The 15,888-nt window shown below is 48.8% G+C and overlaps 1 protein-coding gene across 1 annotated transcript in view; it reads right to left on the bottom strand.

Moving 5' to 3' along the window:
- USP2 (ubiquitin specific peptidase 2) overlaps positions 1-15,888 on the bottom strand; it is a 77,245-nt gene that overhangs the window by 41,862 nt on the left and 19,495 nt on the right. The window contains exon 3 of the mRNA XM_053366731.1: positions 8,346-9,103. Coding sequence (XP_053222706.1) covers positions 8,346-9,103 — 758 coding nt within the window. The remainder of the gene's footprint in view (positions 1-8,345; positions 9,104-15,888) is intronic.

Raw genomic sequence — 15,888 nt, 5'->3', positions numbered from 1 at the left:
AGCTCACTCCGTCGCGGGGATTCGAACTGCTGACCTTCTGATCAGCAAGCCCTAGGCTCAGTGGTTTAGACCACAGTGCCACTCGCATCCCGTGCGCCAAGGTAGTGGAGCCCTAAAAGGGGGGGGGGAGAGAACTGTACCACTTCAGACTGTGTGCATGGAATGGGGGCAGAGGAGGAAGTTCCTTTCTCACTTAAAAACAAAGTGATTGCAAGTTAGAAAACAACTACTACTCACACTAATATATTAGGGGGGTGAGGTTCTAGTCCAGTTCATTCCCTGTTCTGCTAGTTTTCTGTTGGCAGGGACCTATGTTTGTTTTAAATGAGGGAGGATTGAGAAAATGGTACCCTCCGCTGGCCTGACACCTCTACCATGAAGTGGTACAGTCCACTCTGCCATCCTACCTCTGGATTTCACCAACTCAGTGTGCCAAGCCGTGAAGTGCTGGGTCTAACCAGCAGTAAATCGCCATGCAGCCCACCTGCCCACCTGCTTTGCTCAGGCTGGAGTGGAAAGTTACCGGCTGTGGTGTGAGAGAGTTCAAGAAGGCCATGCATGCATGCAAGGGCACGTGAACCTTTGCAAAGCAGGCGTCTCCCAGAATGTTAAGTGCTCTCTGCCACCCGTTTCTAGTCTAGCTGAGTTTACTGCAAACATGGAAAACTTCCCTGAGTTATGGAAGTGACCGGCGACAGCCAAGCAAACAAACAAGCCCTCCTTGCAACGCTGTCTACTGAAGGGCTTACTCTGAACAAATAGTTCCCCAGGGCTTAGCTCTCAAGACATTTTTGTATACCCTGCATCCACCTGCATCGCAACGGAGCCCCTGAGCATGTCCTGAGTGGCTTTCCCCACCAAAACTGGCGGCACTGAAGAGCTTCTGAGATTTCACCTAGCCTGACCCACACAGTTCCAAGCGTGCATTTTCCATCTTGAGGACCAGAAAGTTGCTTTTTACAACACTGAAGTTTTCTCGATTATTTGATGCCAGTTTCTGTGTCTGCGCAGAACCACAGCACACACTTGGGTCCTGGTTATGCCCTCTCACTTACATACCCTTCGCCTCAATTAAGTGGCAGCTGGTTGCTGCCCAGCGGTGAGGGAGTGGCACTCTGCACGTGCTCAGAAATACACCCACTGACTCGTATGATAACCTCAACACTGGACACTCTGGTTTGTCTTATGATGAAGCAGGCATCCCCTCACCCCATGAGTGTCTATGCTGCCTTTTAGAATGGCAACCTTCAGTCACTCTGTGGAGACAGGAACAAGGGGCTGGGCCATGGAGGAGGGACCAAAGCAAGTGCTGCAAGACTGGAAGGGCACCTCTGTTGCTCCCAGCGAGTGGCACACCAGCTGGATCTGCCATCCTTGGCATTGCCCATCCCTGGTTATGTCATCTCTGCTGTGTTCACAAACAGTTGGTGGTGGCGGAGCACTGAATGTACCAGCCGTGGCAAGTGAGCTCTTGCAGCCGACTCTTCCTGCTTCCACCCAGCCAGGACCCTCCTTCTTCCTCTAAGCTGCCAGCTCTGGGTGCTAGTCAAACACAGCTGAATCCTGAATCACAAAAGGAGTGGTGATGATGGAGGAGGAGGAGCAGAAACCTCTTTCTGTTCCCAAGCCATGGTGTGTTTTATTCAGCTGGAACTCACCAGAACTCAGTTCTGGCCCCTCTCAGGCGGGCACCACTGCCATTATAAGAGAACAAGGGTGAGTTCCAGCACCTGGTTTTTCTAGAAAAATAGCACTGCCCCAAGCCATCTTTCCAACACCAATCTGGGCATCACCGCTGTGCCACCTTAGCTCTGAATCTGCCAGGGTTGGCAGCCAAGATCCATCTTTGCCCAACCTCCTGCTTCCCACAGTGACCAATCTGATGCCCCTGAAAAGCTCACAAAAAGGGCATGCGCTGCCACGCCCCTCCACAAGTTATTACTCCGATAGACTGTCTCCGTCCACAGAGATTCCAAACCATAGAAAACAACATTATTTAGGGGCTTTGTTTTCGCAAACAAAACTGCATCACACAAATAGAAGGATGAAGGCTTCGACGAAATGCTTTTGCTCGTCTTACTTCACTTGGAAACGTAACCAGGAAACAAGCTTAGGAAATATGTTTTTAAATCTCTCCATGGAGACTCTAAACCACAGAAACAACATTCTTTGTGGAGGTTTTGTTTACAGACTCCGCTAACCCGGAATTAGTACCTCAGGTTAAGAACTTTGCCCCAGGATGAGAACAGAAATTGTGTGGCGGCGGCACAGCAGGCCCCATTAGCTAAAGTGGTACCTCAGGTTACGAGCGGTTTCAGGTTAAGAACGGAACTACGGAACGAATTAAGTTCATTACCCGAGGTACCACTGTACTTAGATTAGCTGGACTGTCCCACTGATTTTTTTTTTAATTATTATTATTATTATTAGACCCCCTCATTTTTCTCTAATGTCCTTCCCTATCAATTATATTTATTTGTGAAAAGGGGATGAGCATATGACAGGCTCTTGAAAGCACGATGCGGAAGTCCTGCCCTCCAATCTTAAACACGTGGAGACCAGTTGCAGTTACTTAGGCGAGAAAGGAATTCACTCTGTGCATGCTCAGCAGCACCCTCAGCCACCACTCTCGCACGACTGGGGTATGCCATTCAAAACTGAAAAGGTGGGCCTGAAACTGGTGAGGTTCTGCTTCGAAGGGGTCCCTGCCTGACACCAATCTAAGGACAATGACTTTATAGACTTACGGACGGGGAAATAAATTGGGACCCTTACGGTGTCACTATTTGGGGTCCTCTGCTGAGCGCTGGCTGTGGACTCAGTGGGAAGCCACGAATATTTAAATGCGACACAAAAGCGCTCTGACGGTGTGCTGCGGGTGTGAGCTCATGCGCCAAACATCCCGCGCACGTCGCATCCCTAAAGGCGAACTAATTGCACATTGCTCTATCATGCACAGAGGAAGAACCAGGGAATCACGCCCTTGAGGCGCCTGTGTGCATATACACATGTGCACACACACCTCCATGTGCTGAGACAGCTGTCTCGGTCCGTGACACACTCTGGGGAGCACCTGCAGGCAGGCAGGCCCCACCCCAAACCTTCTCTAATCTGCTCCATGGGGGCCTATTGACATAGCAAGAGTTTGTGTGTGTTCTTAAGCGAGCATTAAACAATTATACCTGTTACATAAACTCAGGGGACTAGTGCCAGGAGGAGAGGGAGAGATTGACAGGGAGACTTAATTACACAGGTTCTGAGCTCTGCTGCCAGATCACCCGTTCGCTGCCAGGACTGGGAGGAAGTGGTCCTTCCTAGGAGACTCAGTCCCAAGGGCAAGAAGGCCTGAGAATCTTTGCATTGAGGGGTTCTAATCTGAGGCAGGGCTCCATGCCTGGGGCTTGTGCCCCAGGATGTGTTTTTTAGGCAGGACACCTCACCTTTCTCCTTTCTCTACGCTTTTAGGAAGCTCTCACACACGGCGCATTAGCAGGGTGCTGATGGGACAAACGGAGCGACCCCCAGAACCTGCCCTCCTTGGCGTAACTGGTGTATTATCCATTTATAGTTAATAACTAACCGCGGTAACTATGTCAATATCATCATGCGCTGTAGTATCTCGTTGCACTTAGCTACCTTGTGAGTATTGTGCTCTAGAATACATGTTTGTGTGTGTCGTGCGATACACACAGATACGTTTACAGTCGTACCTCGGGTTACATACGCTTCGGGTTACATTCGCTTCAGGTTACAGACTCCACTAACCCAGAAATAGTGCTTCAGGTTAAGAACTTTGCTTCAGGATAAGAACAGAAATCGGGCTTTGGCAGCGCGGCGGCAGCAGGAGGCCCCATTAGCTAAAGTGGTGCTTCAGATTAAGAACAGTTTCAGGTTAAGAACAGACCTCCAGAACGAATTAAGTACTTAACCTGAGGTACCACTGTATTTAGCTTTCACGGTGCAAGTCACTGTAGGATAGGAGGAATGAGGCAAAATAATACTCTGAGGTGGCTCTCCGTCTGTGGAACGCTTTCCCCAGGGAAGTTCGCCTGGTGCCTTCATTATACACCTTTAGGCGCCAGGCAAAAACCTTCGTTTTTAATCAGGCCTTTGGTTGACCTGATGGACATCCTATACCCTTTTAAAATGTGGCTCTTTTTTGGTGGGGAGGGGTTGTTGCTGGGTTATTGTTCTTGTTTTGATTTTATATATTGTGATCTTTTCTGTCAACTGCCCTGAGACCTCCGGGTATAGGTCGGTATACAAATCCAATAAATAAAATAAAAACTGCACTTTAACATTCCTGCAACAGAGATTAGTCTGCGTGTTGGGCAGGAATGCCAGTGCAGGCTGCTAGTTCAATCCCCGATGGCACCTCCAGTTAAGAGGGAAGACAGCCTGTCTTAAAGTCTGGAGAATCACACCAAGTCATAGTAATCCAAGCCTTGCTGAACGAGATTATCTCGCGGCAGATTCCTATGTTTCATTTGCTCCCAGCAGCCACAACCAGCAAGATGGCAGCTGCAGTCCAGCAAGAGCCACAGGTTCTCCATCCTCACATTGGAAGCTTGTTTTACCTTGGAACCAGCGTTTGAAATTTGTCAGCTGCATTTTGCACCTGGCTATCGGCCACTTGCGACCAAGTGAAGATGCCCGGCTGCCAGGATGACGTCTGACATCTCCACCATCTGTAAGCGCATGTCTGGGGATCCTTGGATGGATCTTGACCTTTTTTTGCATGCACCAGCAGCACATCCTGTAGAATTCTACCTATTACATTTTATCTGCACAATCAGAATGAATTTCAGGAACCAAAAAGTCATATTGAAAAAATTCAACTTTTGAGCAGTCTGCCTCCAAAATAGCAACTAGGTATTCTGTTCTGGTGGCCATAACCCTCTTTTTAAGGAGCAATTTGGTGCTTAGCTTATATATCTGAGTTTCTAACACAGCTTGGAGCCCACCTCCCGTGACTTCTGCCTGTCAAGGTGAACAAGAAGTGTGAAGTAAAGGCATTTGTCATGCAAATGAACATTCTGGCCAATGCACATTATATGAGAGAGAGAGAGAGAGAGTGTTTTGGACTTGATACCCCGCCTTTCACTCCCCTTAAGGAGTCTCAAAGCGGCTAACATTCTCCTTTCCCTTCCTCCCTCACAACAAACACTCTGTGAGGTGAGTGGGGCTGAGAGACTTCAGAGAAGTGTGACTGGCCCAAGGTCACCCAGCAGCTGCATGTGGAGGAGCGGAGACGCGAACCCAGTTCACCAGATTACGAGTTGACTGCTCTTAACCACTACACCACACTGGCTCTCAATATAATAATATGGCTCTCAATAATATGTCGCGTTACAAGAACCAAACCTAAACAGCCTTTGCTTAAGCCTGCTGTTTTGAGAACAGAAACCACAGAGAGTTAAATCCATGCCTGGCAGAACTTTCCATTCGCTCCAGAAAGTTGTTGGTTTCTCCTTGGCCCTGCATCCATGAGGGCACATCGGTGACCGACACTGCTCTTTGCAGAAATATTTCGCACTGCGGCTGCTCAGGTGTTTCTGATCCAGGAACACAGAGAGCCTGGGGCAAAGGCTGGTTGTGGGAACAAGTGACTCAAGTTTGGCCACGTTTGACCTGACCCTTGCATGACAAAATCAGGCCGCCGTGACATGACCACATTTTCCGGTGGCCTCCCAGGTGCAGAAAAGACCCAGAAGCGCATGGGAAGTTGGGGCCAACATGGACCCAGAGCTGAACATGAGCCAAGATTTACCTAGCGCTTAGCTCTGGGTGAATTTCAAAATGACCAAAACTTGCATGCCCCCACCCTACCCAGCAATAATTCTGAAGTAGGGGAACAGGGCTGTGGGTACCTGGAACTAACCTCCATCCCTTCCCTGCTCCCTGCAGAAAAATATCACACAGTATGCTAAGCCAGCGAAACCTGTTATTCCACACACAGACAGCCTGGAAAGGAAAGCAAACAAAAAGAACCAGATCTCCTCCACTTGACAAAAACTCCTGCTTGGTGTGTTTACTCGCTGAAGCCACGGGGCAACTTCTGTGCCCAAAAAGCAAAGCAAATCCAGCAACCGTTAAAGCAAACTTAAGCCTGCAAAATGGAGCAAACTGGTGCTGAATTTGGAAGAGCAACACGGGATGCACTGAAGGATGGGGCACCAGATTAAAGGAACCTTAGGTGATCGATTGAATCTGCTGTGCCACAGCAAAGCGCCATCACCTTATGAACATAAGAACTTAAGAAAAGTCCTGCTGGATCAGGCCAGGGGCCGATCCAGTGCAGCATCCTTTTTTCACCGTGATCAGCCAGAGATGTCCGTGCGAAGCCCTCAAACAGAACCTGAACACAAGAGTCCTCTCCCTCTCCTGTGGTTTCCAACAGCTGGCATTCAGAAACATTACTGCCTCCGACTGCAAAGGCAGAGGATAGTCATCGTGGCTACTAGCCATCGATAGCCCTCTTCTCCATGAATTCGTCTCATCCTCTTTTAAAGCCATCTAGGTTTAGCTATGCGCTGTGTGAAGAAGCCACTTGCTTTTGCCCATCCTGAACCTTCCAACATTCAGCTTCTTGAATTCAGCTTGATGAATCAGGGCATCTTTTTAGCCTACTGAAAAGGAGGTTTTTAAGTTTGTTTTTAATGAAATATCTTACCAGTGGATCAAATAAATGGCTATTTGTGCTCTTTAAGCCCTGGTGGTACATGCATTTTTCAAACTGGAGGTTTCCCTATTGGAGAAAGGCTGTAGCTCAGTCGTAGATCATCTGCTGTGCAGGAAGAGGGGCCCAACTTCAATCTCTGGCATCTCCAGGCAGAGCTGAGAATGTCCCCTGACTGAAATCCCAGAGACCCCCCAGCCACCCAGGGCTAATCCACACATCCGTTTCTCTGCAAGCTTTCCCCTGGGAAACCCAATCTCCAGTGCAGAATCAGAACAAACACCAGCTGGGTTTTAAGTGGATTGCTGTTAATAATAATAATAGTAGTAGTACTAGTAGTAGTAGTAGTAATAATAATAATAATAATAATAATAATAATAATAATAATAATAATTTATTACTTATACACGGCCCATCTGACTGGGTTGCCCCAACCGCTCTGTGAGGCTTCCAACAGAATACAAAAAAACGCACACTACACCAGACATGAAAAACTTCCTGCCTTCAGATATCTACGGAAGGCCATAGAATTGTTTATCTCTATGACATCTGATGGGAGAGTGTTCCACAAGGCGGGCACTACTACTGAGAAGGACCTCTGCCTGGTTCCCGGTAATTTCTCCCAGGTAGTGAACTTCCAGATGGTCCTTGGAGCTTGATCTCACTGTCCAGGCTGAATGATGGGGGTGCAGATGCTCCCTCAGTTATCTGGGCTGAAGCAGCTTAAGGTTTTAAAGCTCAGCACCAGCACTTTGAATTGTGCTCAGAAATGTACTGGGAGCCAGTGAAGATCCTTTAGGACCGGTGTTATATGGTCCTGGCGGACACTCCCAGTCACTAGTCTGGCAGCCACATTCTGGATTAAGTTTCTGAGTCACTTTCAAAGGTAGACCCATGCAGAGCACACTGCAGTAGTCCAAGCAGGATAGATAACCGGAGCGTTTGCCACCCTGGTGAGACAGTGGGCAGGCAGGCAGGCAGGGTCTCAGCCAGCATACCAGATGGAGCTGGTAGGCAGCTGTTCTGGGCACAGAATTAACTCGCACAGTTCTCATTTAGCACTAAAGAGAAGGTTTGCCAGAGGAGAAAGGCAGGGGAAGGAAAATTGCTCAAACCCGTGCCTAGAAAGCACCGTGGAAAACTGCTCAGACCCGCGCTTTCTAGGCACAGGGTGAGCAGAAGTGTGGACAACACGTCCCCGTCCCCCGTCCCCATGTAGACACAATACAGTCGTACCTTGGTTCTCAAACGCCTTGTGACTTGAACATTTTGGCTCCCGAACGCCGCAAACCCGGAAGTGAGTGTTCTGGTTTGCAAATGTTTTTCAGAAGCCGAACATCCGATGCGGCTTTCGATTGAGTGCAGGAAGCTCCTGCAGCCAATTGGAAACTGTGCCTTGGTTTTTGAACATTTTCGGGAGTCGGACGGACTTCCGGAACGGATTATGTTCGAGAACCAAGGTATGACTGCACTGAGCTAAAAAGGACCAATGGCCTGGCTCAGAACGACTTCCTATCTTCCTAACTAACCCCTTTCACAGGCCTTGTTCTGGCTGGGGCTGTGTCCTGCGACACACGCAGCAAAAACGCCAACTCCCTTTTCCCCGGCCCCGCAATGCAAGGCCTCCTGCCCCACTTCCATCCCCGAAGCCAGAGCAGAGCCCTACCTGGGCCTCCTTGGCCAAGATGTCCGTCCGACTGTCTGTCCGCTCCCATGGTTGAGTCGAGGAGCAGCTGGTGGGGCGCAGGGTGGGCGTGATGACCTCTGGGGTGGAGCCGTGGAGGCCAGAGCCTGGGGACCGCCCCCCTTTGCGCCTGCTGGACTCCAGGTAGTCCTTGACGTAATCCGAATGGTTGTACCCCTGCAGCGGGCACAGGTCCTGGCGGCTGCGGGCGATGTACGAGGCACGGGCAGGGGGCGGGTCGGCGCGGTAGGAGTCCGACAGGTGCATGGAGGTGATGTCTCGTGCCAGGTCCGAGTGGCTGCTGGATTTCTTGCGGCCCAGCGTGGCGCCGTAGCTGGTGGAAGGGCTGTTGCCATAGGAGTAGCTGGGTGCCCCTCCGCTCAGCCCCCCACTGCCCGGGGTTCTCACTGGGATCCGTCCATAACTGGGGCTGAGCCTGGTGCTGGAGTCTGGGCGTTGGAGCAGCCGCCTGTCGTAGGTCAAGGAGGAGGAGGACGTGGTGGTGCCCGAAGTCCGGAGGTAGCTGGAGGGCGCGGTGGGCTTGAGGCCGATCTTCTCCTTGTCCGGGTAGGAGGAGGACAGGTTGGAGGAGTAGGAAGAATAGTTCCCATAGCTGGTGGAAGCCTTGCTGTACGACGAGGTGTCCGAGTAGCGGGGAGCGTCGACATAGCGTTTCAAGGTGGAAGACAGCTGGGACATCCTGCGGGATGGGGCACTGGGGGCGGCGCTGGTGGCATTGGCTGGAAAAAAAGGGGGACACGATGGCAGCCATTAAGCTAAGAATGGCCCACGACTATTATCAGGGTTGGGCCCAGGTTTCCTGAAAGAGCGTCTCTCTCCCTATATGAACCTGCCCAGATATGAAGATCCTCAGGTGAATGCCTTCTCTCTCTCCCCCCCAATCCTTTATTATTTTATTCACATAATATACCTTCTTTACAACAAACAACTCCAAAATAAACAGACAACTCCAAAATAAAATCACATGTAACAAAACCGTAAGTCTCATGTTTTCATTTACACTGATCGCCTTCTCTTGGTCCCATCAACACCAGAAACATGGTTGGTGTGAGAGAGCCTTTTCTGCGGCTGCCCCCAAATCATGGAAGTCCCTCCCAAGAAAAGCTAGACTGGCTCCCTCTTTGCCCTCCGGGTATAGGGCGGTATATAAATTCAATAAATAATAATAATATCCTTCCACTGGCAGGCTAAGACCTTCATGAGGCATGCTTTTTTGAAAACTAAGGTGCAGAAGATGTTGGCCACTGCACTGCTGTCAGGACAAACTGTGCTTTAATGCTGGTTTGAAATGTGTTTTGAGGAACTTGAGCTGTTGTTTTCACATATTACGGGGGAATGTTAGAAGATAACATTATCTTTAATTCTATACCTAATATATGGGGCTTGATTATTGGCCAACGTGCCCTTACACCTAGAAAAGATTGATATTGATACATTGGAAAGACAAAAATACGAATGCTTTTGATCAATGGATAGATGACATGGCAACTCTTGCAACCCTTGAACGGATCGTTTTCAGATGAAGATTATGTATGGATAAATTTAATGATATTTGCAACACATTTACTGAAACCATAGTGACCCGTGAATCAGTGTATATTTGAGAGAAACAATAAGTTCATCCATCTGCATTTGTTTTATACAGTGGTACCTTGGGTTACATACGCTTCAGGTTACATACGCTTCAGGTTACAGACTCCGCTAACCCAGAAAAAGTACCTCGGGTTAAGAACTTTGCTTCAGGATGAGAACAGAAATCATGCTCTGGCGGAGTGGTGGCAGCAGGAGGCCACATTAGCTAAAGTGGTGCTTCAGGTTAAGAACAGTTTCCGGTTAGGAATGGACCTCCAGAACGAATTAAGTACTTAACCAGAGGTACCACTGTATAGTTCTTTAATCTTAATTATATTCCACTGTCATATTGTTATTGTTGTTTTCCTCTATCTTTTCCTTTCCTTTTCCTTTAACTCATTCTAATATTCTTAATAAATAAAACAAAGTATTTTTTTAAAAAGGAATTAGTAATGCTGTGTGTGTGTGTGTGTGTGTGTGTGTACAAGATTCAAAAAATGCAACCACATAGGTGCCCGTGGGAAACTAAAATGACATCAAATGGGGTGGTGGGTGGGAATCAACCAGCCCCGCAGGCAGGTGTTGCAGAGTCAGAACACCAAGGAGCCAGCTCCAAAACAGGAACAGCAGGTGGCATAAACAGAAACTCAACCCTTGATTCCTTTGCCAAGGTGTGTTTACATTTGCAAACCCTGCAGCCATACATAAAGGCAACCGCGCCCTCTTCTGACCAAGACCATCTTTGCAACAGAACAGCAATAATGGAGGAGCTCTCTTTTAAACTAGAATTTCTGGCAGATCAACACCATCAGCTGTTTTTTTTTTACTGGGTGATACCCAAGGGCACATAGTAGCGGCACCTTTTTTTCTTAAAAAGAAGCAGCAGCAAGCACTGCACACCATTATACATTTAAAGCACATTCAAGGAACATTTAAATCAAGTGACTTCCCCTCAAGGAATCCTGGGTGCTGTAGTTTGTTAAGGGTGCTGGGAACTGTAGTTCTGTGCTCTATCTCAGATAATACAGAGTTGTCTGGCCCAGATCTTCAGAGTGCTCTCTCTCTCTGTGTGTACAACCTTTATCTTCCAAGGATCTCAAGGTGGTGTATATGGTTTTCCTCCTCCCCATTTCCTTCCCACAACAACCCTGTGAGGTAGGTTAGGCTAAGAGATGGTCACCCAGTGGGCTTCACGGCCGAGTGGGGATTCGAACCTGGCACTCCCAGGTCCTAGTCCAACACTCTAACCATTACGCCACACTGGCACTGTTGTGCCTTTAACACAGCTGAATTAGTGGGGCAATTCTATGAGGAATTTTCCCATCCCTTAAAAACCTCAGAAAAGTACGGCTTGCACAATTCAGTCCCTAATAACATCTCCAGATGGGTTTGGGAATGTCCCCCATCTGAAATTCTGGAGAGCCCCTGCCACCTGGTGTAGACCAGTGTTCTTCAGTCTTGGGGCCCCAAATGTTGTTGGACTATAACTCCCATCATCCCACACCATTAGCAAAGCTGGCTGGAGATGATGGGTTTTGTAATCCAGCAACACCCGAGAACCCACGTCTAAAAAAACCACCGGTGTAAATAAATAAATAAATAAATAAATAAATAAATAAATAAATAAATAATAATAATAATAAAAAAATTTATTTATACCCCGCCCTCCCCAGCCAAGACCGGGCTCAGGGCGGCTAACAACCAATAATAAAAACAAGTTGATTGAACTATAACTTAAAAACAAGATTAAAATACAACATTAAAACATTAAAATGCAGAGGGGGAGGGAGTCAAACTGATTCTAAGCCAAAGGCCAGGCGGAACAACTCTGTCTTACAGGCCCTGCAGAAAGAAATTAGATAATAAGATACTAGATGAGTCCACTTTTTTGCCAGGCTGGCCACATACTATGACTGCATGAAGATGGCGGGGGGCTTCACCTGTGGGATTTCTGCCTGCCACCCACCTATTCAAGGCACAGCCTTTCCTATCTCAGGAAATAAAAAAAAGCGTGGCCATTTGCCAAGGGAACTGCCTCCAAAACACAGCTCCCTGGGAACGTCATGTTCTTTCATGAACCTCTACACTTGCAGCACACCTGCAGACGCCTTCAGGTAAGTTTCCCTGGCAGCCCTAGTCCTCATGCCCGCCTGCCTTAGCCTCTTCCCAAGCGCCTCATCACCCAGGGTGACCCGCAGCTGCCCGCTCTGGACCCGTCATGTGCAATCGCGAGGTGCGCCGTGCAGGTTTCGTTGTGCCGCCACTACCTCCCAGGGCCAACCATGAGCTTTGCTCATGAGGAAGCATGACCCCTGGTGTCGCTTCTAGGAAACGCAATGCCGGGCTGTTGCTTTTCCTAGCGTGCTGCCTAAGATTAAATCTCCAGGTTTGCTAATAACAGGCCTCCGACAGCCCTGTTTTCCACTTCTGCTCTCCACCTCGCGAGCACCATCTTCCCACCCCGTGCTCAGCTGAGCCTTGCAGGCAGATCCCGGTGCCTGCTGGCTTTTAGGCTGCCCAGAAAAAGCTACACTTGCTCTTCTTGCTTCCTTGTTCCAGCAGCCTCTTGCTGAAACCTGAACTCTCCCTGGCACCCGGCACAACCTGATCACAGCCCTTCCACAGCCTAGCACCTGCCAGCGCCTTTGGGCCACAGCTCCCTTCATCCCCAACCATTGGTCCAGGCAGTTGGAACTGATGGGCCGAGCGCAAGGGAAGCCCCACGTAGAGCGCATTGCAGTAATCTAACCTTGGAAGTACCTGGTGCACAAACTGCTGCCGCCATCTCCCTCTGTTAGGGATTGTGGATGCTGTGCTTGCTCTTATTCAACCATCTCAAACTCCACTTTGCTCTATTTAATCCAAACAATAAAGGTTATAGTTACTAGCAAGTCTTATGTAATCCCTCCATTCCAGCGGGATGATTGTTGGGACTGACTCTCCACTACCATTTTCTTTGGGGAGTGACTCAATGACTGCCCTGCTCGTGGCCTGACCAATTGTCACGTCTAGGGCAATTATTTCCCGCCCCCCCCAGGTCAAACTGGCTAATGACTCCATGGGATTTTATTAATCCTGTCGGCGTGTGGCCTAGACTCACTTGCCTGAGTCATTCAGAGCTATTTGGCTCTGCATGCATTTTCCCCCGCAACTGCGCTTGCTGGCGATGCGTCTGAATCACAAAGGCTGTTCCTGGCAGCCTCTCTCAAGCTAAGGTGACTAGAAGACACTGAACTACAACTCCCATCATTCCTAGCTAGCATGCCCAGTGGAAGAGGATGATGGGAGTTGTAGCTCAAGAACATCTTGTGCCCAGTTCTGGGCATCACATTTTAAGATGGACATTGACAGGCAGGGACGTGTCAAAAGGAGAAAAGCAAGTGCGATAATAATGTGTCTGTATACCCAGGCCACATCTTCACCATACATTTAAAGCACTATTATAATAAAGTCATGGCTTCTCCCGAAGAATTATGGGAAATGTGGTTTGTTAAGGGTGCTGAAAGTTGTTAGGAGACGCCTATTCTGCTCACAGAGCTACAATTCTCAGAGTTCCCTAGTAAGAGAATTGATTGCTAAACCACTCTGGGAATTGTAAGTCTGTGAGTGGTACTAGGGGAGTCTCCTAACAACTCTCAGCACCCTTAATAAACTACAGCTCCCAGAAATCTCTGGGGGAAGCCATGACTGTTCAAAAGAGTTTTAAATGTGCAGTGCAAATGGGGCCCAGCTGTGAGTAAATTTGCTTCTGGGTAGATGCTCCAAGTTTGCCATTTAAAAAATAAAATAAAATAAAATATTCAATTTCAAGCATTTTTAAATTCAAGAGTGCTTTAAACGTATGGTTCGGATGTGTGGCCCAAGTCCTATAAAGAGCTGGGTAAATTTAATCTGAAGAGAAGATTAAGAGGAGATACGATAGCAGCACCCAAGATATCTGAAGGGCTGTCATGAAGAAGGTAGAGCAGGCGAGGGCATACAGCTATGTCTTTAAAGCACATTCAAAGCACATTTCCTCGCTCAAAGAATTATGGGCCCTGTAGTTTGGGAAGGGTTGCTGTGAACAGTAATTCTGTGAGGGCTAGACTACAGTTCCCAGAATCCTTTGAGGGAAAGAATGCGCCTCAGGTGTGCTTTAAAGGTATAGAGTGCTCTCTGCAGACTTGCAGACTGAAAAAGGCTTCGGGGTGGGGAAAAGTTGGCTTCGTGTTTAGCAAAAGCTCTTGAGCAAGCAGTGGCGCCACCTGCGAGTTCAGGAGCTCTGTGCCACGTTCTTGATCTGTGCCCATGTCTTGATCTGTGCCCATGCCTTGATTTAAAAGCACAGACAAACCGCTCAATCTTTTCAAAATCTCGAAGCGGTGTTTGGAAGGTGGGGTTGTGGGGCTGCTGGAACAGAGGGAGACACCGTCTCCTACGCTGCCAGGTCACTAAGTCTGCCTAGCTAGTATTCCATGCTCTGACTGGCAGCAGGTCTTCCCCATCACTTGATCCTTTTTTTATATAAAAGGATCTGCAAGGAAAGTGTTTGCCGCAGCCTGGCCTTGCCTTTCAGCTGCGGGGTGGGGGTTAGAGGAGCTTTGCAAGCAGCCCAGCCCCCTCTACTCCATTCAGCTCAGCACAAGCAGCTTCTCCATCAATAATTCAGGCGCACGGATCAACTCCAGTTTGATGCAAATGGGGAAGAGAAAAACCTTCCTTGATCTAGCCAAGGAGCTGTTTTTCCACTGGGCCTGCTATTCATGTCAAAGTCCCGCCTCTCCTCCTACCTCACCTGCAAAGTGGGCAGGAGACTGGTATTTGAGGGGCATAGGCTGTTGGAACCCAGGGGCGAGGCAAGCCTTGCTGGTATCTCAATAAATGAAGGCTTTGATTGGTGCAGGAGGAAGAAAACTGGACCGGCTACACCTCTGGGGTCCTGTGGCTGGTAGGGTCTCCTGCAATTTCCAGATGAAATGCTCCTATTTCCACATGAATCGTTAGATCATCCTCTTGTTTTGTGGCAAATTGCTTCTATAGTTTCCTTTTCTGCATTTGTTTGTTGCACAAATTACTAACTCTGGCACTTGCTCACTGAGAGGCCTTGGGAAAATCAATCACCCGCCAGTATCTTCAAGAACACCTGCAGCCCATTCCCTACACCAGTGGTTTCCAGTAGCACCCTGGGGTGCCTTGAATGATGGCTAGGGGTGCCGCGGGCAACACTGGCCTTTGGACCTCTTTCCTTCCCTCCCTCTTCTGATGCCCTCATGTCTCTGCCTCCCAAAGGCTTGACAAGCTATTTGTTGCAGCAGCCCCGGCTATAAGCTCCCCAGGTGAATGGTGCCTCTGGAGCTGGCCAGGGGGTGCTGGTTGCCAGGAGCTGAAGTGGCCTTGGAGTAAGCAAGCAAGCAGGCGAAGGAGCCCAGCCAGCCAGTCCTTGCTGTTGGGAATGGACAGACAAGTCTCAGGCCTCTGTGGGGCAGGATGAAGAGGCACCTCTCTCTGGGGCAGGGGGGACGCAGCTCAGAGATTGGGGTGGCGGCTGTCGCTGCCCAGAGGACTCCAAAGGAGAGAGGAGAGGAGGCTAAGGGAACCAGAAGGGAGGGTGTTTGAAAAAAGGATGAGAGGCTGCCAGCTCTGCAGGCAAGACATAACTGGGCTCCTGAGCCCCACAGGGGTGCTGCAGAAAGAATGCAGTTGGTCAAGGGAGCCGTGAACTCAAAAAGGTTGAAAACCTACACAGAGGGAACTATTGTGCAAACTACCGTATGTCTAAATTATTGTGGTAGCAATTGCAGGTGCAGGTATTTCATGCTGTGTTCATGCGTACGAGCTGGGGTGCTGCAAAGAGCTGCAGGTCTGCATTGTGTATGCCTGAAATTTCTCACACGCATGATTATCCGCCCTGAGATTTTTTGATAAAAGGCAGTATATAAATTTAAATAAATAA

The sequence above is a fragment of the Podarcis raffonei genome, chromosome 15 (assembly GCF_027172205.1).
Source record: "Podarcis raffonei isolate rPodRaf1 chromosome 15, rPodRaf1.pri, whole genome shotgun sequence".
In the NCBI taxonomy this organism is placed as follows: domain Eukaryota; kingdom Metazoa; phylum Chordata; class Lepidosauria; order Squamata; family Lacertidae; genus Podarcis; species Podarcis raffonei.
The sequence above is the reverse complement of the archived record's forward strand: the minus strand, read 5'-3'. Positions and strand labels throughout refer to the sequence as shown.